General features: G+C 54.5%; 1 protein-coding gene across 1 annotated transcript in view; it reads right to left on the minus strand.

Moving 5' to 3' along the window:
- Positions 1-529: 529 nt before the first annotated feature.
- Positions 530-22,440, minus strand: part of ZCCHC24 (zinc finger CCHC-type containing 24) — a 79,126-nt gene continuing 57,215 nt past the window's right edge. The window contains exons 3-4 of the mRNA XM_064269799.1: positions 9,976-10,140; positions 530-1,283 (exon numbers count right to left, since the gene is read on the minus strand). Coding sequence (XP_064125869.1) covers positions 1,170-1,283; positions 9,976-10,140 — 279 coding nt within the window. The 3' untranslated portion in view covers positions 530-1,169. The remainder of the gene's footprint in view (positions 1,284-9,975; positions 10,141-22,440) is intronic.

Genomic DNA, 22,440 nt, shown 5'->3' on the forward strand with positions numbered 1-22,440 from the left:
ATGACCAGATGACAAGGGATGGTGCCTGCCTGGAAGGTTTCCCCCGAGGTCCCTGGGGAAGCTCCAAATGAAGCTCTCTGCTCCAAGAGACAGCACCAGGCCTGAATCCTAAAACATCAGAACTGAAATAGTTCTCTGTTCTCTAGTGTCACTCCCTCACTTAACTAATGGGGAAACTGAGGCCTGGAGAGGGGGAGCCCTTACCCAAGGTTGCATAGCATGTCCACGGCAGAGCCAGGACTTGAACCTAGATCTCCAAATTCTCAGGCCTGTTTCCTTCCTGCCAGAGTGGCTTTCACACTGGGCCCTACCACCTCAATCAGTAGAGAACCCTAAGAGTGGGTGGGAAGGAAAGAGAGGGGATGGGAATGGGGATGATGAAACCCAAGCCTGTGGGAAGAGTGTCTGGTAGTGAGTGGTGGGAGGTGCTTCCTGATGCGTCACAAGGCACAGCAGACATACCCTGGAACACCGTCCAGTGTCCGTGCCTCCCCTTCTCCTGATCTCTGCCCACTGGGTCCACAGGGTGGGGGTGCAACATGCAGGTTCAATGCCAGTGACATCAGAGGAGGTTGGGGCTTGGGGCTAAAAGTGAGCAGGGGGCAGAGACGCCAGCCTCCGGTAGCTGTTCCAGCAGATGCTGCTCGGGGCAGCTGCCAACTTGAACAGGACAGAAGATAGGACTTTCCAAGAGTGGCTTTTCACACAGGGCAGACTGGAAGGTTCTGAGTCAGGGGAGGCTGCCTGGCCAGTCTCGGGAAGACGGTCACCTTCAGGTTTTGGGATTCACAGTAAATTTAGTGCACTTGTGGCCAATACGAGGCTGCTGCTCGCCCCAAAGGGTGTCTCAGAAGGGGAGAGCCTACGGGCACACCAAGAGCTTCTTGGGGTCCTGTGTGCTGACCTCTTCCTCCCTTTGTCCCCTCCACACAGACCTCGGGTCCCCAGTAAAGAGCCCTAGAGACCCTGTCTTCTGTGGCCTAAGGGGCAGCAATGTCAGTAACACCGTCAACACAAATGAGACAAGACCCCTAGGAGCCCCCTGCCCAGACCCACAGGCCTGTGAGGGTAGCCCACACACATGAGGACACACAGCGACATGGAAAAACACGGGGCAGGCGGTGTCTTCTCTGGCTGGTGGATGTGGCGTGGGGGCGGCCAGGGCTGGGTCATTGCACGCGGCGGCAGTAGTAGCCAAGGACTTTGCACTTCTCACAGAGGTGCTGGGGGTGCTCCTTGCTCTGGTCAGACACGTCCAGGCCATCGGGCTTTTCCAGGGGCCTCTGCAGAGGGGACAGAAGGAGAGGGTCCAAAGGATGTGGAAAGGAAGCATGGGAAAGACAGAAACAGACAGAAGCAGCAAGTGGGAAACAGAGGCACAGAGACAGAGTTAGAGACCAGAGAGACACCCAGCAAGAGACAGAGAAACAGAGTTAGATGGAGACCAGAGAGGCAGAGAGACAGAGTTAGAGACCAGAGAGATGCCCAGAGAGAGAGAGTTAGGTAGAGACCAAAGAGAAGCCCAGGGAAGCAGAGAGAGACAGACAGAGACAGACAGGGGGCAGGGGGGTGGAGAGAGGGATAGGGAGACAGAGAAAGAGAGAGAGAGAGACGTGGAGAGAGAGAGGGTGGAGAGAGAGAGAGGTGTGTGGGGGTGGAAAGACAGAGAGACATACACAAAGACAGAGAGACACACACAGAGAGACAGATGGGGACAGTGAGAGAGACACACAGAGGGTCAGACAGTCACCAAGATGGTTTGGACCCCATGCCCAGCCTCTCCTCCTCCCGCCTGTGTGTGTCTGTGTCCTGGGGCCAGTGCTGTGGGGGAGACCTCAGGTCTTGTACAGCCCAGGTAGAGACACCAGTCAGGTCACCCACCCCCAGTGCTCAGAGCAGCTACCATCTCAAGCTCACAAAAGCCCAGGACAGAGGCAGGACAGAGGGGTAAAGACGTTATCCAGATGAGGAAACCGGGGCCCTAAGCGAGGAAGACATGCATTCAGGGAGACCCACACCCAAACCCACATCTCCTGGCTCCCAATGCCCAGGACTCTTCTGTGGCCCCTTGTTACCCTCCGCTCTCCCCCCGCTCAACCCGTGCCCTGCCCAAGCAGCCTCAGGATTCAGGGAAAGAAGTTTACCCCGGACAGTCACAGTGCTGTACGGGGCAAGCTGTCAGCTGTTTGAGGTCAGCAGCCAGCGTTTGGAGTCCCACCCCCATGTCCTGAGGCCCATCATAGTGCCTGTTTGCTTGCTGAGTGGCCACATGAATGGGATGTCACTGTTTCCTAACAAAGAAACTGAGGCACAGAGCAGGGAGGCAGCTTACAAGTCCCATCATGCCACTTTCTCACTGTGTGACCCCAGGAGCCTCCGATGCCCCATCTGTAAAGTGGGCTGTTCGTAGCGCCTTGTTTGCAGGGCACTAGGAGGATTCAGACAGTGGTCGAGATGCTTTGCAACCCGGGCGGCCCTAGGCAAATAGGAGCATATTTCTCTTAGACAGGGAGCTTCCCTGTTCCCCTTTCCCTCCCTTCTTGGCCCCCAAAGCCAGCAGAGTCGTTTCCCTGGAAACCGTATGGAGGCTGTTAGGTGCTCCTCCTGACCAGCAGCTTCTTGGCTGGTAACGGAGATACTGCTGCCCTCCAGCCACAGGCCTGGCCCAGACCCCCCTGCCTGCAGATGGGTCCACTGTGCAGGAATAGGGGAACCCAAAGAAAGCTGGTCAGGGCCAGCTGGGAGCCACATGTTGATCCGAGGGGGTGGGAGCTGCAGGCTGGTAGGGAGCATGGGAGGTTCAGATGCTAGTGAGTGTGACCCAAGGATGGCTAGGGAAGACAGCTGAGGCCTGTGCTGGCCCCCTGGTCCAGCCCTGACCTCTTCAAAAGTAGCAGACTGGCCTTTCTGCCCAGTTACAAAGCCTGGCCCCAAGTGGACACTCAAGAGCAGCCTGGAGAGTGGGAGAGTCAGAAGGCGCTAGAATGCAGGAGTGGAGACCGAGGGTGGGCAGGGTTCTGACCCAGAGCCCCCACCACGGGTCATAGAGACCATCCCTGTGCCTTTAGGCCTCAAAGGTCAGTTAGCAGCCAAATGTGTTAGCTGTTTGTACCATCCAGGGACGTGTCTATAGCATAGAGAAGCTATTATGTTGTTTATTGTTATTATTAATGGGAGCGGCAGCCTGGCCCAGGGTCACTGGCTTTCTGTCTTAAGGGCAGCACCTCCCTTCAGTGCTGCTTCTACCCCCTGGGCGGGGAGGGGTGCCTCCCTTCACAATCACAGCCTTCCCCTGGGAATTTGCCAGCCACTGCTCAGCTACTCCTCCAGCCGGACTCGGCATCTGCCTTCCGGAGAGCCTTAGAGACCACCTCTGGCTTGTCCTGAGGCCACTGTGGACACTGCTCTGCCGGGCGTCCTCTGCAGTGTCTGCATACAACATGGCGCCCCTGGAGTCACACAGAGCTTTGCAGGCTGGCTTTGTCGCCTGCTGGCTGAGGCTGTCTGTTGGGCCAAAACTTTCTCCTCTAGAACCTCAACTTGCTCTTCCGCCACCTGGGAGGGAGGTTAACGCCTGCCCTTTTTAATAGGTTTTGTGGTGTGTTTGTATGTATGTGTGTTATAGAGAAGCAAATGAGATGACTGCCATATAGCATTTTACAACCATAAAGGGCCCTGCAAGATGTAGTAATTGCTGTCTGGCCTTTGGCAAGCCACTCCACCTCTCTGTGCCTCAATTTTGTCCTCTGTAAAATGGGAACAGTTAATACAGGCCAGGTGATTAAGTGCCTGGCACACACACCCCAGGTGCTGGCCAGTATTATCTGTATTGTCACTATGATGTAGGGTGGCGGGCAAGCCAGGAGAAGGAACAGCTGAGTCCCTGAGGAAACCCGCCAGCAGCACCCTCACCACCCCCCTCCCCCATCCTCAGCTCACTGGAGCCTTCTCCTTGGGCGCTGGGCTGTGCCCCCCTTGGCCGTGACCTTCCAGGACTCCAGGCTTGGCCACTCAGCCCTGCCCGGCTGGGCCCTGCCACCAGGTGGGGAGCCAGGGGGAGCTGTGGAGAGGACTCCCCTCCGTGGAGGGCAAACACTGAGCAGCTGGGATTGATTGCTGAGGGCTCCGCCCTGAGACAGGCAGCCAGCCCCTTAGTGTTTTCTTCTCATGGCGGGTAGGGCCGGCAGGGGAGGCACAGCTGGAGCCTGACAGGAAACAGATGTGGCTGGGGGCGGGGGGAGCAGAGGGTTCTCAGGAGGTCAGAGCTCAGGGGTTCAGGAAAAATAAGTGCCCCATCTCCACGGTGGGGGCCAGTGGGAGGGGCTCCAAGTGCCTCCTTTCAGCTCTTCGAAGGCTCCTGACTGGGTAGTGCTCACATGCTGAAGAGAAGGGAGGGGCGCCACCCATACCCTCCAACCCCTCAGGTCCGGCCTCCCTGAGGGAGAAGAGCTGTGGGAGGGAAACACCTGAACCCACAAGAAGAGACTGAGGAGGCTGGGTGGTGGGGGCCTGGTCCTGGGCCCCCTGCCACTGGTGGCCGAGTGACCCGGTTCAAGTGCCATCTCCTTCCTGGGACTGTCTCCTTGCTGCACACAGTAGCTGCTCAGCAAACACTGGCAGGTTGACTGGGTGAGGGCACAGCAGAACCATATGATCTTATAAGAACCTTCCAGAGGGGCTGTGGGGGCTCTGATCCTGAGTATGGAGATGCAGGGGAGGGGGTGGTCAGAAGGATTCCTCAAGGAGGCTGCACTTGGGCAGAGCTTTGCAGGATGGAGACGATGAGGCAGGTGGGTGAGGCTAGGGGGTGGCGGTCCAAGCCAGGACTGTGCCTGGCATCATGGGGGCCAGTGGCTTCAATACTCAACCCTCAGAGGGGCAGGGGTGGTGCCGCAGGGCTGGAGGGGGTAGCAAAAACTCCAGGTCCTGTCCAAGGAGAGACTGGGATCCTCGCTTCCTGGACTTGAGCCTGGGGGCCCAGCACCAGCCTGAAGCGCCAGACTTTTCCCGGAGCCACTGCGGGCCCCCATGGCATGCAGAGAAACATCTACAGTCCTGACTCTGGCCTGAGGGGTCTTGAATGACCTGGCCCCTGCTACCCTCCCTGACCCCTATTTTTGCCCCTGCTTCCCTCACTCCCCACACCTGTGCCACACCAGCCTCCTCACTGCCCCTGTGGCCAGCCACGCTCCCCACACCGGCGGGCTGCCCTGCTGCCACCCCTGGTCCTGAACAGCACATCACACCCCTACCTGACTGTTCCCTTCTCAGAGGGGCCACCCTTGCTAGACCTCTCTGCACACCGCCCTGACTGACTGTCCTCACTGCATTCACTACTACTGGCAATTACCTAGTTCTCATCTGCTCACTTGGTTTTCTGTTTTCTCCATGAGAGTCTGGGCTCCAGGAGGGCGGCCAGACCCCGGTGCTCAGCACAGGCTGGCACTCGATGGAGGTTTGCTCAGAGTCTCCACCCCTGTTTTATAGACGGGGGGCTGAGGCCCAAGTCACACAGCCAGGGAGGCAGAGCCAGGAAGACAGCCCTGACACCACATGTCCCTCATGCTTGTGGGTAGCCACTGGCCACCCAGAGAGGAGGAAGCATGTCTGGTGCTGGGCCACTTTATCCCACAGCCTCTGTGGCTGCTTCTCCATGTGGCACATCCCATTCCAGGTGACTTGGAGTCCTCAGGTGGGAGGGACACTGGGGACCCATAGACCTCATCGAGCCACCAAATGGGTTTTGATTAGCTTGCATGACATTTTTCAAACAAACTGGCTCAACTGCTAACATTTCAAAATCGGAGCATTTCACATAAAAATTGGGTTTTCCCATTATGCAAGGTGAAAAAGCCAGTCACAGGTTCTCTCATTACGATAACATGCACATGAAAGTCCAGAGTGGGTTAGTGGTTGCTTAGGGCTGGGGTGGCAGGTGGGAGATAGGGGGAGGATAGCTAAAAGTACAGTTTCTTTCTGAAGTGATGAAAATATCCTGAAATTGTGGTGATAACTGTGCATATCCATGAATACACCGAAAACCAGTGAATTTAAAAAAAAGGTATCGAATAGTATGTGAATATCTCAATAAAGCTGTTTTTAAAAAATTGGGTTTCCCGGTGTCTCATAAAATCAGAAGAGCTTTGGGCCTGTGCTCTGAAAGGCACGCGTTCACCACTGCCTGTTGCCTCTGCCCTCTGTAACCTGGCTCACGTCATGAATTTACTTGCCTGAGGCACTGGCTTTGTGATCCCTGTCATCCCATGCAAAATCCGTTGCCATCAAGTCGATTTCAACTCATAGCGACCCTACAGGACAGGGTAGAGCTGCCCCATAGGGTTTCCAGGCTGCAGTCTATACAGAAGGAAGCAGGCTGCCACATCTTTCTCCTACTGAGCAGCTGGTGGGAACAGCCGACCCTTCAGGTGGCAGCCAAATGCTTTAACCACTGCGCCACCAAAGCTCCTTTCACCCCATGCAGGGACCCTTTAAATTCTGTGAAGTGCTACCAGGCTCAGCTTGCACACCTTCAGGCTGAGAGCCTCACTCCCCGCCTCCTGAGGCAGCTCCTCCATCTCTGGCGGGCACTGTTTGTTACGAAGCTCCCCTTCTACGGAGTGAAATCTCTCTTCCTGGAAAACTCACACAGCCCGTCTGACTCCACTCCTTAAAAGCTGTCTCTTCAATAGGATTTACCTTTAGCATCTTATTTTCAGATGGCTTTAGCTTCTGTTCCCTGCTTTGATATAAACATAGCTAATAGTTTTTTTTTTTTTTTTTAATAGTTACACGGATCTGCAGTTTCATACACATTAGACTTCGGAATCCTTGGGTGGTGCGAATGTTTAACGCTCTCGGCCACTAACTGAAAGGTTCAAGTCGATCTGCAGGTATCTGGGAAGAAAGTCCTGACAATCTTGCTGTTGTTAGTTGTGGTTGAATCGATTCCAACTCATGGCAACCACATGTGTGCAGAGTAGGACGCTCCACAGGTATTTCAAGGCTGTGAGCTTTCAAAAGCAGATCGCCAGGCCTGTCTTCTGAGGAGCCTCTGGGTGGATTCAAACCACCAACCTTTCAGCTAATAGCTGAGGGCTTAACCGTCTGCCCTGTCCAGGGACTCCTCGTGTCTACTTCCAAAAACTCAGCCATTGAAAGCCCTACAGAGCACAGTTCTGCTCCGACACACGTGGGGCTGCCATGAGTTGGGATCGATCCCCTCCCTTCTCTCCCCCTCCCTCCTGCACGGATGGATAAGGGATCTCTCCTCTCGTCCTGTATCATTTTTTTTTTTTTAAGCATATTCAGTATTTACTAAGTATATAAAATATGCCAGATACTGTCGCTACAGTCTCTCAGGTGAGCGCAGAAGTCATCTTGGAAGTAGATTCTTCAATCCCAATTGCCTCAACTGACGCCACAGGGATGAGAGACAACCCCCCCAGCCAAGCTCTTCCCAAATTCTTCACCCCTGGTTTTGTTCCATCTGGGTCCAAATAGGAGCCCTGGTAGCGCAATGGTTAAGTGCTTGGCCGCTAACTGGAAGGTCAGTGGTTTGAACCTACCAGCCGCTCTGCAGGAGAAAGATGTGGCAGTCTGCTTCTGTAAAGGTTACAGCCTTGGAAACCCTATGGGGAAGCTCTACTCTGTCCTGTAGGGTTGCTATGAGTCGGAATAGACTCGATGGTGATGGGTTTGGTTTGGTTTGGGTCCCAGTATCTTGCCCATGTACATTTATGCCATATAGCAGAGATTTCCAAATAGTGTAGGTACCATGAATGGTTTTAGGGTGTGAAAACATATTCATCTTCTCAGCTCTCAGGGAAGCAGGTAGAGCTTCCAATCCTGGGCTGTCTACCTCTGGTCATGAGCAACCTCCTCCCTTTTCCTCAGCGCCATGATGGTCACAGTTTATTATTGGAAAAAGGATGCAAATAAAGAGACACATAGAATGAAGTCTGGAGGGTTCCCAATGCACAGCTTGCATGTCCCGAAGGATGTGCTGCCTTCCCCTGTGCATCCATGATGTTCACCAACCAGGAAGCCCCTGGCATCAGCCTGTCGCTTTCTTCTGCATCATTCTCTTCAGCATGGAACACACTCCAGGCTCTCCCCTTCTAAAGGCCCACGTCACCTGCCTGACCACCCTGCTCCAGCGACTCTCTCATTTCTCTGCTTCTCTCCACAAACCCCTCGAGAGAGTGGACAATAAAGACATTCCCTCTCCAGCCCCATCCAAGCAAACGTTTCTCCTCCTTGCTCCACGGAAACTGCCCCGGCCAATAGGACACCGGTCTTATCTGCCATCAGCTTTAGCGGGTCTCAGACTTTCTTGTAGTTCAATGAGTTCTCCAGGTAAAATGATGCTCCACAAAGTTTGAGGACCATCTCCTAGTTGAAGAAGCTCAAGGGCCATCTCTGTGGTCATTATCCTGACAGCACCGTCCAGCACCATCACCCACCAAGAACCTGCTCCTCCCTGACTTCCGGGACTCCACACTCCCCGCTTCTCCTCACTGGGCCCTTTTCCTCTACCTGACCGCCAGATGCTTAGTCTGGGGAATCTCTTCTCTGCTTTTGACATCCTCTCTCTGGGAAATGTCATCCATTCCCTTGGCTTTAAGTACATTTAGGCGGATGATACCCAGTTATGTAGGAGCCACCCTGACTTCTCATCTGAACTTCAGAACAACAAATCCAACCTCTGTCTTGACATCTCCACTTGGGTTTTCAGGATCGTCTCAAACATAACTTGTGTACCAGCGAACTCTTGCTTTTACCTTGCACACCTGCACTGCACCCCCACCGTAGCCCAAGCTGTACCACCTCTGTCCATTCCTTTGCTCAAGCCTGGTTGCTCTCCTGGGCTTCTTCCCCTCTTTCACCTCTGCATCCAATCCAGCCACACTCTGTGTGGATTCCAGCTACACAGTTGCCTCCTTAGTTCAGGCTCCTGCCAGCTCCCTCGGGGACTGTGACAATGTCCTGTCTACTTCCAATCTCCACCCTCCTCCTACTAATCCCTACTCACAACCAGAGTAATCATTCTAAAATGAAGCAGAAAGCCCCATTGCTCAGATGCTCCCCCACGTGGCCCCCGAGGTTCGGGTAATTGCCTGTTCAGCTTGCCTCTCCCATCTCCCCTCTTTCCTGCTCCTTCACTGAGCTTCAGTCTTTGAGCATCCCAAGCCCCGATGACTTCAGGGTGTTTGCACCTGCTGCACCCTCTTTTTAGGGTGGCTGTCCCCTCACTGGCTGGTTTCCTCTTCCCCTCCAGGCCCCAAGTCATGTCACCTCCTCCAAGTGGCTTTACTTTCCCAGTCTGTTCTAAGGAGATCCTCCCTAGGGTGACCGGCTTCAACACCTGACCATCATGGCAGGGCCCACACCTGCCTGGCCATCACTCTGTCTCACATGGCACCCCCACTGCACTGTTTTCAAATTCACCTGGGGTCTTTCACCTCAGGATCAGGGTGTCCTTGCCTCTCTACTTTCCTCTTTCCTGGAGAGACGGGCTCTCTCACCCATTTCAGATGAGACAAGGGAAGAAAGGGGAAACTTTGGGGGATGTGGTCCCACCCTTCTCTCATGAAGGAGCTACCTGAGGCCCAGAGAGGGAAAAGTCACCTCAGAGAATGGCTACCAACCACCCCACACGGCTTGCAGCCCGAGGCCCAACCCTAGCCAGTCCCCACCCCTGTCTAGGCCCCACCCACACCCAGGCCTTGCCCCCTGTCTAGGCCCACCTATGTCCAGGCCCCGCCCCCTGTCTAGGCCCCACCCACATCCAGGCCCTGCCCCTGCCTAGGCCTACCTACTTCCAGGCCCTGCCCCTGTCATGGCCACGCCCACACCCAGGCCCCGCCCATCACGGCCCCGCCCATGTCCCGACCGCGCCCCGTCATGGCCCCGCCCAGTTCAGGCCGCGCCCCCCTGCCATGGCCCCGCCCACGTCCAGGCCGCGCCCCAGCTCACCTGCTTGTGCGGATACACGTTGATGTGGCACTTGATGCACTCCTGCCCCATGTTGGCCCATGAGTTCCCGCTCATCCATTTTCTCTTGCACTTGGGACACTTGTATTCTCCGAAGCAGCGCTTTTTGCCCTGGTACGGAGTTAGACCCTCGCCTTTGGGGCGTGCCTAAAGGACAGGAAGTAAACACAGGGAGTTGGGCCCACAAGGTTAAGATGATGCCCCCAAGGGGTTCCCTTCATCTCCCCCTTCAGGCTTCAGAACCGTGTGCCCCTGTGGGCAGGTACCTTTCGTCCTCGACACAGAGACTCCAGGGTCACACCCAGAACACACAGAGGAATGCCAACGCTGGGGAGACCCCGTGGTGGACAAAGAACAGGGGAGGTGCGGGGTCGGGGCAGGTGCGGCATCTTTGTTAGATTTAAGGGAGTCAGGTACTAAATGGTGGAGCTATTTCCTTAGCTCAGACCTCATGGCCTGGACCTGCAGACGGGTGCTCTTTGGCTCACACAGTGGTGGGTCTACATGGCTCCCGCAAAGGAGACACAGACACAAACTACAGCCTGGAATACGTGAAAGTGAGGGTCCTCGCACCCCTGCTCCCAGCCACCCCTTCCCGCACCTGGAGGCAACCCCAATACGGCTCTGCATTTACAGACTTGTGTGAGTACATAGGCTCGCTCTTTCCCTCACGCAAATGGAAACAGATGACATGCTTGGCTCTGTGTCTCTGCTCTGTCCTATAGGGTGACTATGACTCGGAATCGACTCAATAGCAAACGGGTTTTTGGTTTTTATATCTTGGGGAAGTAGTCCCTGGTTGGTGGAAACAGTTAAGTGCTTGGCTGCTAACGGAAAGGTTGGCGATTTGAATCCACCTAGAGGCACCTCAGAAGCAAGGCCTGGCAATCTACTTCTGGAAGGTCACAGACAGCCGTGAAAACCCTGCACGGCACAGTTCTACTCTGAAGCACGTGGGGTCACCATGAGTCAGAATCGCCTGGACGGCAGCTGGTTTCCTATCTTGGGGATCTTCTCACATCAGTACAAACAGAGCGACTGCGCTCTGTGTAAGGATCACACAGTATTCAGTCTGTGCGCGGTCACAGGGTGCTTGCCAGTCACTGCTAGGGAACATTGTTTCCACTCTTCCCTTATTACAAACAGTGCTACAATGTACATATATCATTTTGCCTATGCCCAAGTACATGTATGGGATAAATTCCTGGAAGTGAAATTCCTGGGTCAATAGGGACGTACGCTTTTAATTTTTAAAGATAATGCCAAGTTGCTAGTGCCCCTCACTACCACTCCAGGAGTAGCAACTTAGAGGCCCAAACTGTCACCATCAGAATGCTGTATTAAACATTTCCATCACTGCCAATCTAGGACGTAGGAAATCTTATCTCAGAGTAGCTTTGACTTTTATGGCTCTTATTATGAGTTAAAGAGATGTTTTCTATCCATTTAAGAACTATCTGCACTTCCTTTGTGAACTGTTTGTTCATGTCCTGTGTCATTTTTTCCCCCCCTTGTTGGGGTTTTGGTATTCGCTTGTTCATTTGTAACTGTATTTTACATATTAAAGACACTAGCTTTGTATCCTGCACAGGTTTTTTTTTTTTTTTTTTTTAACAGCCTTATTAAATGTAATACACATAGCATACACTTCACCACTTGAAATTATACAGTTCAATGTGTTTTTAGCATATTCAGGGTTATACAACCATCGCCACTGTCTAATTTTAGAACGTTTTTGTTACCCCTCAAAAGAAACCCTGTACCTCTACCCCTCCCCCGCCCCCCAATCCTACCCGCCATCAGGGAACCACTAATCTTTCTGTCTCTACAGGTTTGCCTACTCTGGATGGTTCATATAAATGGAGTCATACACGATGCAGTCTTCTGGACTGGCTTCTTTCACTTGGCATGATATTTTCAAGGTTCATCCATGTTGTAGTGTAGAATGAAGTACTTCACTGCTTTTCATTGCCAAATAACATTCCACTGTACAGCTATGGAAACCCTGGTGGCATAGTGGTTAAGTGCTACAGCTGATAACCAAAGGGTTGGCAGTTCAAATCCGCCAGGTGCTCCTTGGAAACTCCATGGGGCAGCTCTACTCTGTCCTGTAGGGTCACTATGAGTCGGAATCGACTCGACGGCAATGGGTTTCCTTTGGTTTGTATGGCTGTAGCACGTTTTATTTATCCATTCATCAGATGACAGACGTTTTTCTGCTTTTTGACTATTATGAATAACGCTGCTATGAACATTTGTGCATAAGCTGTGTAGTCTTAAAAAAAAAAGTTGAATTAGTTCCCTTAATATTTGAAAATGGGGGATTTCCCACAGAAATCTGGGCCAGAATTCTTGCTGGCGACTATCAGCTGAGGTTGACAAGTTGCTGGACTAGCAGACTGGCCTGCGTCCCCCAGGTGCCCTCCGCCCCCACCCAGCCACTCCCCGCGCTTACGTGACCTGCTCAGCCCCTGCAGATCTCTGAGTGTGAGACAGGCTTAAACACAGCCTCTACACTGTGATTCCTCAAAGCGCGGTCCCCAGGCCAGCAGCATCGGCATCGCCTGGGAGCCTATCGGCAAGAGTAGAATCTCAGGCGCCACCCCAGAGCTGTGGATCAGAACGGACGTTTCAACAAGAGTCTCAGGGAATCGCACGTCATGAAACTCAAGTGCTGGGCCGTGAGATGACCCGTTTCTGCAGTCGCGCTTCTCTGGGTCACTGTTTATGAATGAAGTGGTGTGTAATCGTTTAGAACAGGGACTCTGGATCTAAATCCTAGCTCTGTGATCTCGAGCAAGTTCCTTCGCTGAGATAATGACAGTAACTACCATATAAGACAGTTCTGAGGATTAAGAGAGATAATACCTGTAAAACGCTTAGAACAGTTCCTGACACATAGAAAGTAAACAGGAACATTAGTTATTGTTATTACTATTATTATGTATTAATATAGAACAACAAAAAAAATTGCTGTTGAGTCAATTCCAACTCATAGTGACCCTATAAGGCAGAGAACCGCCCCGTAGGGTTTCCAAGGAGTGGCTGGTGGATTTGAACTGTCAACCTTCTGGTTAGTAGCTGAACGCTTAGCCACTGTGCCACCAGGACTCCATAAAACAATAGTGGCATTAAAAAAAATTTTTTTTTTCTTCCTTCAGTAAACATGTCTCTTTTCCCCAGGGGCCATTACCACCACTTGGTGACAACCTACTAGAATTTCAGGCAACTCACTAAAGAGAGATTTACGTGCTGAATGTGTAAATCTAGCTTAGAAAGTGACAGCAGCCCCACCCTGATCTTTTGGGCCTGCTGCCTAATGTCTTTAGATCCTTATTGGCCTTCCTGGTGGCCATGATATCCTGGGGAGAAGGCTCTGTCTGAGCCCTGGGGCAGGTCTGGCTCTCAGCACTTGTTGGGCCTGTGAGAGAGGCCGGTTATGCGAACAGGAGCTCTTGGTATGCAGTCAGAGCCCAGGGGTCAGTCAGTTGCTGTCGAGGGGTCAGTGCGGGCCTCCAAGGGCACTGAGCTCCCGGTGTCAGGTTGGTGGGTATGCCGCAACCGTCTGCTGCCACCTTCTCCTCCACCTGGTGCCTGGTGTCCACAGCTTCCAGGCAGCCCCAGCCTGCTTGGCCTCCCTTCGTCAGTCACTAAAACAAAGTACTAGATGAACTCATCCCCTGTGCCCCCCTTCTCAGAGGCACCTACATTTTAAACAGGACGAACATGTAGCCATGGGATACCTCACGAATGCTGGGACTTGAGACACCTTGACATTTTGGGCCATGCCCTGGGACACCCACTCCTGGGATCTGGTTCTGCCAGCCTTGAGAGCTTCCAGGACCTGGTGCCTGGCCCGACATAGCTGCTGCAGAGGCCAGGGGTCAAGGCACCCCAGGGCATTCAGTGGAGCTAAGGGTGGGGATGGGGCAGGGTGTGACATAGGCTTGAAGAGTCAGTTCTCAAAGAATCTCTGCTTCAGAAATAACAGGATGGAAACCCACCCAGATAAGGAGATACAGAGAGTGTGGGAAACCCACCCAGATAAGGAGATACAGAGAGTGTGGGAAACCCACCCAGATAAGGAGATGCAGAGAGTGTGGGCCGAGGGAGAAGGAGTGAGAAGGAAGACGACTGAGAAGGGCAAGACAGTGAGCGGGGAAGCACGGCCACAATGAGTAACTAGAACACCAGCCGCTCTGGAGCTGGCCTCAGGGAGTGTAAGCCGCTGGGCAGAGCCAGGAACGGGGCTCCACGGGACCAGACGTCCTCAGTACAACATTCCTACCCCTGTCAGGCCAGGCAGCTGGGGGGGCCCCGCTCTGACACCTGTCGCTCTGGACGCAGTTCAGATGGTGAACTCTTGGCTGGACGCAGGCTACCGCATTCTGGCTCTGCCTATGACTATCTGGGGACCCCTCAGCAAGTTGCTCAACCTCTCTGTTCCTCAGTTTCCTCTCTGGAAACTGGGATGATGATAAAAGACCTGCCTCCTGGGGCTGTTGGAAGGATTTGATGCATCAGTGCACATCAAGATGTTAGCTCCAGTTGGCAAGGGTTCAGTGCTTGTGAGCTAGTTCAGGTGATTCTTTCCTGGGGTGGGGGGGGGAGGGGAGAGGCAGTGGGTGTGTTCTAGAGCGCCAGAGGCTAGGGCTGACACCAGATCAGTCACAGGAAGAAGGTTGGGGGGAGCTGGGCAAGGCAAGGGCTCTCTGTCCCTGGGGGAACAGCACTAACACGTCTTCACCTTCTGGTCTTCACCTTCTGGAATTCTCACAGAGGAACCAAGAAAGATAGAGGACAGCTGCCAAAGCTCTGGAGATGATCACTGACAGAAGGCCAAGGGAAGAGGGAAGTAACCGACATTTACGAAATACCATCTGTGTGGCAGGCTTTATGCTTAGGGCTGTACAACCTGTCAGGTCCCTGTTCAACCAGGGAAGGGGCAGGACTGGTCAAAGAGTGTCCAGTGTGTGAGGGGCAGGGCAAGAAGGTAGGCTTTTCCACAAGGCTGCTCTTGGCTCACCTCATCTGTCTGCCACTGCACGAGTGCCCCCACCACGAGGCTGAGGCCTGTGCTCAGGAGGAGACACCCCCAGCCCCAGGGTCTCAGCTCAGCCCAGCCCAGGCTCAGGCCTTGGCTCTGCCCTCCTGTGGGTCGGAGGGGAGTATGTGTGCAGGGCAGGTAAGAGGCAGTCGACGGGGGGAGGCCAGGCCAGCGGGCAGCTCTCAGCAGTGGGGAGCCGCTTCCTGGAAGGGCTCAGGTCCGACATTGTTTATGCCTACAAACGAGGGCAGAGCCGAAGGGAGTAGGAATTTTTGACGGACACTCTACGCACCCCCTGCCTCCTCCCAGAAACGCCCGGCCTCTTCTCATAAACCTCAGCATGAAACAGGCAGTGACTTCCAGGGTTCGGCAGGGGCCGCCCACCCGCCTTGGCTGGGAAGGATGCCAGGCCTGACCAGGCGCTCCTGACCCGGGCCCCTGCCACGTACCCCTCTGGGGAATCGCATCTGCCAGGAACTGGCGATACTCACTGGCACTCAGAAACCACCCATCATGGCAGAGGCAGGCTCTCTGGGGCCCAGAGAGGCAAGGAAATTGTTCAAGGACACACAGCAAGTGAGGTAGGGGGAGTGGTAGTTGAGTCCCCTGACCTCCAGACCAAGGTTAGAATCGCCATGAGGTCAGCCTGGAAAGTGGGAGGCTGGGGCAGGAGAAGCCACGCCAAGGAGCAGAGAAGGCAAAGCTGGGCAGGAAACAGAGGTCAGGCCGGCTGCCTGGGGAGAGATGCGATGGTGCTGACGTCATCTAGGCACTTTTTCAGCACAGCTCCGTGTTTTCCTCCATCAGCTCATGAGATCCCTCGAGACTGGCCAGGGGTGTGAAAGCAGAGGCTGGGGGAACAACTGTTAAAGAGGTGGCCGAGGGGACCCTTGCCCTGAGAGTCAGGCAGCTGGAACCCGTGACTCTGAGGGCCCTTCTAACCCTGCAGAGTCTTGTCAACTGTGATGATGAGGTGGCACGCTCAGACGCTGCTGGGGTGGGGGCTGAACAGGTGCAGTTTCCTACTCCATTTCCAGAGGGCGAGTTGGCAATTATCCTTCAAACTTCTCAAAATGCCCATGCCCTCCCCCCAGCAAATCTGGCTCTGGGTGACTGTCCTAACGACATTATCAGATGTGGGTCAACGGGTGCTCAAAGATGTCCATCACAGTGTTGTTTACGGCAGTGAAAAACGGGAAGGCGCTCAGCACTCAACAACGATGGCCTGCTTCCCTGACTTAGGTAACACTCATCAGATGAACAATAACGAAGCCACTAAAACATTTACAACAACTTTCTAGGGACTTGGAAAAATGTTTATCAAGAAAACAGAAGCGACTGCATATAGACTCTACTCCTAACTGTAAAAAGGAAAGATGCACAAGAGAAGGGCCAGCTGGAAACCGGCCAGAAGGGCTCACTGGTGGCCTCCAGAGGACAGGACTGTTGATGGTTTTGTTCCTGCTTCTTCATGCTCTGTTATAATTAATAAATTGTCTTTAATGAGCAGAATCGACTTTGATGAAGACGACAATAGTTCATCAGCAGACACTTTGGCCTGTAGGCCCACCCCTCCTGTCCACTAGGGGGCGCCCTGTGCTTTTTCCAAGGCTGTGGGGAACCCAACAGAGAGGCAGGTGTGGACACTGATGCTGGGGCGTCCACTCTGGCTGGCCTCTGGCTGCTGGTTCTGTTTGGCCATCTGCATGTCCCTGGAGCTGCCCTGTCCACAGCCATGGAGCTGGACTCTCCGTCCTCCTAGATCCCACTGGCTCCCTCAATTGTCAGTGAAGCCAGAGGTATCCACATACTGTGTTATGTGACACAAGAGCCTAGCTGTCACTCTGCCCCACAAATTCCCCTGCCCCTGCTGCTTGAAAGCCCACAATTAGTGAGTCATCCTTCAGGGTGAAGCTTAATCTCCTCTTGGAGCCCTGGTGGCGCAGTGATTAAGAGCTTGGCTGCTAACAAAAAGGTCAGCAGTTTGAATCCACCAGCCACTCCTTGGAAACCCTATGAGCCAGTTCTACCCTGTCCTATATAGGACTGCTGTGAGCTGGAATCAACTTGGTGGTGACAGGTTTGGTTTTTTTTTTTTTTTTTTTTTGATCCCCTGTTACTTACAGTTACTGTTGGGTTGGTTCCAACTCATGGCGACTCCATGTACATCAGTGTAGAATTCGGCCCCATATGGGTTTTAATGGCTGATTTTTTTGGAAATAGATTGCCAGGACTTTCTTCTGAGGTGTCCTTGGGTGGACTTGAACCTCTCACCTTTCAGTTAGCAGCCAAGTGTGTTAACCATTTGCATACACACTCTTAGTCCACTTTCAGATTGTGAATCCCTGTTGCAGGGAGGTGACATTGTGGCCTTTGGTAGCCTGGGGCAGAGCATCACAGGGACCTTGGCCTGCATGTCAGGACTACACGCCACTTTCTGTCCCAGAATGTAAGACCTCTGCTTTCTAGATTTGTGTTCTAGCTGTGAGCCTGGACACCTCTTGGTCCCGCCTGCCAGTCTCACCCTTAGACCTGGCCACGCCACCTCCACCTGCCCAGCAGAGCAAGCCTGAGCCCTGCCAAGTTCTGAGACAGAATAATAGCCACAGTCATTAGTAAGTGCCAGGGCCTGTGCTAAGTACTCCTTTTATCCTCACAGCGACAACCTTATGAGCTAAGTGTGCTTGGTCCCATGTTTCAGATGAGAATACTGAGGCACAAAGAGACTCAGTAAATTGCCCGAGGCTACACAGCCAGGAAGTGGTAGAGCTGGGATCTGTACTCCGGCCATCTGATTCCATGGCCCACGCTAGCAATTGCTGTGCAATGTGCCAAGAGAGCAGCAAGAAGAGGAAACCTGCCAAGCCAGGGCAGGTGGGAGGCATGAAAGGCTTGCTGCTGACACAGGTCCTGGTATGCTGGGTAGTCCTGGGCATCACTTCCTTCCCCCTCTCTGGGCCTCAGTTTCCCCATCTTCAGAATGAGGGGGTAGGACTGACCACTAGGTGGGTCAGTGTGCACTGGCAGCCCCACTGCCATTCCCCCCTCCCCCATGGAGCACTGGGCCCTCCCAACAGTGGCGTCCAGCTGAGCGCTGTGGCTGGAGCCAGGGGGAGTGGGGAGAAAATAAGGAACAGATGGGCTCCTTGCCGGCTCCCAGCCCTGCCTGGTCTGCGTGCTTTCCTGCGGCCTGGGCCCCGAGGTGGTCCTGGCCTGGAGCCTACCTCCCCAGAGAGGAAGAGCCCTGAGTCACTGGGGTTGAGGTGAGATGAAGACATGGAATGGCAGGGGTGACTGGTCTACCCATGCACATGGCCTCAGAAGGGGTATGGGAACTGACCTACAGAACCACGGCCCTGGGACTCTTTGAATGGCCTTGCTGATCATTCACGGGCAGCCTGAGGGCTCAGGGACTCTTTCTGGGAGCTAGGGGCCTTCCCTGGAGAGGGAGTGCCTGTGCCCAGAAGCCTCCTCTCTGAGCCCCCCTGGGCCCACAGGTGTCCCTTTTCTCTCCCTGTCGTCTGTCCTTGAGCCTGGGCCAATGGGGAGCAAACAGGAGCTGGGAGTCAGAGGCCCAGCTTTAGGCCCTGGGTCTCCCCTTCAAGCCAGGCCCTGCTGGTTTCAGAGCCTCGGTTTCTTCATCTGCCAACTGAAGGGGCTTCATCTGGGGACACTGACACTTAATGAGCACCTACTGTGCACCAGGTATTCCTAACGTACCCACCACAGCCTCTGCATTTGACAGGGAGGAAATGGAGGCTCAGAAAGGCCAGGTGACTTGCACAGGGTCCCGTCGCCACCAAGTCGGAACTTTAACCCCATCTGCTGACTCCAAAAAGTCACTTTCTACCCCATAGAGGCCTCTCCATGAAACGGTTGTGAGGAAATTAGAGAACAAGCCTGCTCCTAAGAGTACGACCCCACCCTTACCCCTGACCACCACCTCAATTATTCATCCATTCAGCTAACATTATTGAGCACCCACTGTCCAGCGGGCTTGGTGGCACATTCTAGGAACATGGATGTAAGGCAGGTGAGACATGTCCTGCCTTCGTGGAGCTGGCAGTCCAGGACCTCCCAGAGGGGTCAGCCCTGTGACCCTTTTACCAACTGCTACCCAAGTGAGTCACAGACACCCCGACTACACACTCCCAGACTCAAGCCAGGGTCATACCTACACTGTAGAGACCCTCAGATAGGAGCCACTCTACCTGGTCCTTGTGGGTGACAGGCCCTGGGCCAATGCAAGACGTGTGGAAATATCTCTGATCATTGCAACAGCCCCACAAGGTCAGCATCCTTAACCCTATTCACAGGTGAGGAAACTGAGGCTCAGGACAGGGGAGGCGACTTGTCCTAAGTCACATAATAATAAGTACTAGAGCCAGGGTTTGAACTGAAGTCTGTCCAGTGGCTGGTGTCGTACTCTTCCTTCCTCTCTGTGGTCCACGGGACTGTTTTAAAAAAACAAAAACCCAAACCAGTTGCCATGGAGTCATCTCCAACTTACGGCGACTCCATTTGTTCAGAGTAGAACTGTGTGCCACAGGATTTTTAATGGCTGATTTTTCAGAAGTAGATAGCAGGCCCTTCTTCCGAGGCAACTATGCGTGGATTTGAACCTCCAATCTTCTGGTTAGCAGCCGAATGTGTCAACCATTTGCACCACCTAGGGACTACTTTGGGGATCCTCAAGCAACACGCTCACTCACGTGTCTACACACATGGCCTCTGGAGGCAGGCAGGGGGCTGCTGCCTGAGCCCGTGGAGCCTGGTCCAGGCAGCTGCAGGCAGACCGAGCCCCAGAGGAAGGAGGCGGTCAGAGGGACAGGTGGGCTGGGCTGCGTGGCCTGCAGGACGCTGGGAGGGAGGAAGGACGCAGCAAGAGACCACCCTGGGCTTCCTCCCGAGCCTCAAGGGCCTCCTTGTCTGAGCACAGACTTCCTCGCCTACTCAGCCCAGGCCCCCTCCTCTTCGCTGGGTTCTTGCCGCAGCCCAGCATGGGCCCAGCCTCCAGCCACCCCTCCCACCCCCGTTCCCAGTCCAAAGCCACCGCAAAAATGCCATCCTGATTCCACAACACTAGGGTTTGTCAAAGTGCAGGGAACAATGGGAGCTTTCACAGTGACAGGAAAGGGCCTCAGGAAAACCTTGGAGGGGGGGTACGGAGTGGGGGTGCAGTGAGGAGGGAAAGGGACAGAGAGACAGAGAGAAGAAAACCAGGGAGAGACGGACGAGACAGGAGGCCCAAGAGAGGAGAGGGAAAGAGCCTGAGCAATGTCAGGAGTAAGAGACAAAGAAGAGACGGGTGGGGGGCTAGCTAAGGCGAAGAGAGTGAGCGAGATAGGGGTGGGGGTGGGGGCTTCAAAGAGAGGTGAGAAATGGGGGAAAATAAGCCAAAAGGGAAAGAGGAAACCCAGACACACAGAGACGCCAGGCAGAGACCAAGACGCCTCTCCAGTGCCCGAGGGGCACAGATGCCCAAGATCCCTGCTTGCCCTGAGGCACTGTGCCCGGACCCCAGGAGGCCCGGCCCAAGAAGCCACAGAAACCCCTCTCTGCACATCCCACCCCCTTCACACACACCCCAAGGCCAGGGGATTTGAAGTAACGCGGGCAAAACTTTTTGGAAAGCCGAGACTTTTGGTCACGTGAGCAACCACTCCCTAAGTTATCTGTTTCCTGCTTCTGGCTTTCCTCCATTAGCAAACCACACAAATCAGAGAGGGTGGGGAGGGGAAGGGGGCCAGCCCAAGAGGGTGGGAAACATCCAATCATAGGGATTGCAAAAGCAATGGGGTTTCCTCCCCTTGTGTGGCCAGCGTTGGGTTGGATGTAGGATTTGCCACAATCTGAGGTTTGTTGATAGCTGGATGCCACTCTCAGCTAGGAAACTATCTGTTCCCCTGAGTGGGTTTCCAGGTCCCTAGGCACCCCAGTTTGCACCGCCCTTTGTTCAGCAAGCCCTTTCTTCTGAGGCACCCCTCTCTTCTGCTACATCCATGACGCTGTTCAGCCAGGTGGACCCCCCATTCGTATTACCACTTGGGGCCCCCCATCAGCTGCAGGTTTGAGAAAAAACACCTGAGGCAGTGGGGCCCCTTCCCCACTTGGCCCCAGCTGACCTTCTAACTTCAGTTGCTATTACTGCCTTCTACAAAACATATACCCAACCCTCCCAAGTCATTTCCTGCAAGTGATGAGCTGTCCCCCTACCCCCCACACGCCTTTGCTCTCGCTGTTCCCTGTGCCTCCAACACTCTCCACCAGGTGAATCTCTCCACCAGGTAAATGCCTACTTACCAAGTTCAAAGGGCACCCCTCCGGTCTGCCCCGTCCCAGACAGGGCTACTTGGCCTGCCGGCAGCTCTGGTCCTAGCTGTGAGCCTTCTGCTGCTGCCCTTGGAGAAGGCAGGGATCCCCAGGCTCCCAGGGGATTTAGTGGTCTGCACGGTCGACTTGGCTCTGGGTCGTGTCCCGCCCTGACCTGGCCCCAGCACCCTCCCTCAGAGATTTCTTCTTGAATTTAGAGGAATTTTGCAAACTGCAGCCTTGTTTCCCACTAGCCTCTAAGCTTGCATAGCCACCCAGTCTGCCGCAGCCCCTACTTCTCCTGGAGTGCCAGACCCAGGGTGGGGCCCAGGGCACATGGCAGCTGGAGGGGATACTGGGCATGGGCAGCGCCCGGGAATGGCTGAGGAGTGGGGGCAGGGCCACAGGGGGGCAGTGCAGAACACAGGTAAGGACAGGCCAGAGGTCACCAGGCCCTGGGCCAGTTCTGGTGTGGGCTTTGCCCCCTCCCAGGATGCCCCTCCCAGGCAGCGCTGACCACTCTGGAGGGCTGCCTCAGGCCAGCAGCGCCCGCCATTGTACAGGCTGGCTGACCCGAGCCTTGCATCTGACGCTGACCCTGGCATAGTGTTGGACGGTTGCCTCAGGCCAGCAGCGCAACCGCACAGGCTGGCTGATCCCAGCCCTGCATCTGAGGCCGACCTTGGCATAGTGTGGCCAGACGTGGAAGTAACAAGCTGGGCCTACCTGACTGGGGGAATCTCTGCAGGAATCCCACGGGCAGGAAGCTGGTGGGCTCTGCCGTGGAAAGGTCCTGGCCGAGTGAGGCCTGGGTGTGAGGGCCCAGCCTGGGAGGAGGGGAGGGGAAGCTTGCTCAAAATAGCGTGGGGGAAGGGTGTGGGGGTGGCCCAAGGCCAGAAACGAAATCTGATCCGCCCTGGCCGGTGAAACGCTGAAGTCAGCAGTTCGGGGCCACTCTGGCAGGAGGGGCTGGGGCTCCCAGGGCTGCCTGTGGAGAGGGCTGCAGGCCTGACTTTCAGCCCCAGCTCTGTCCTTAAGTAAATTCCTTCCTCTCCCTGGGCCTCGATTTCCTCATCCAGCCCCTGAGG

This window comes from Loxodonta africana, chromosome 16, assembly GCF_030014295.1.
Source record: "Loxodonta africana isolate mLoxAfr1 chromosome 16, mLoxAfr1.hap2, whole genome shotgun sequence".
NCBI lineage: Eukaryota > Metazoa > Chordata > Mammalia > Proboscidea > Elephantidae > Loxodonta > Loxodonta africana.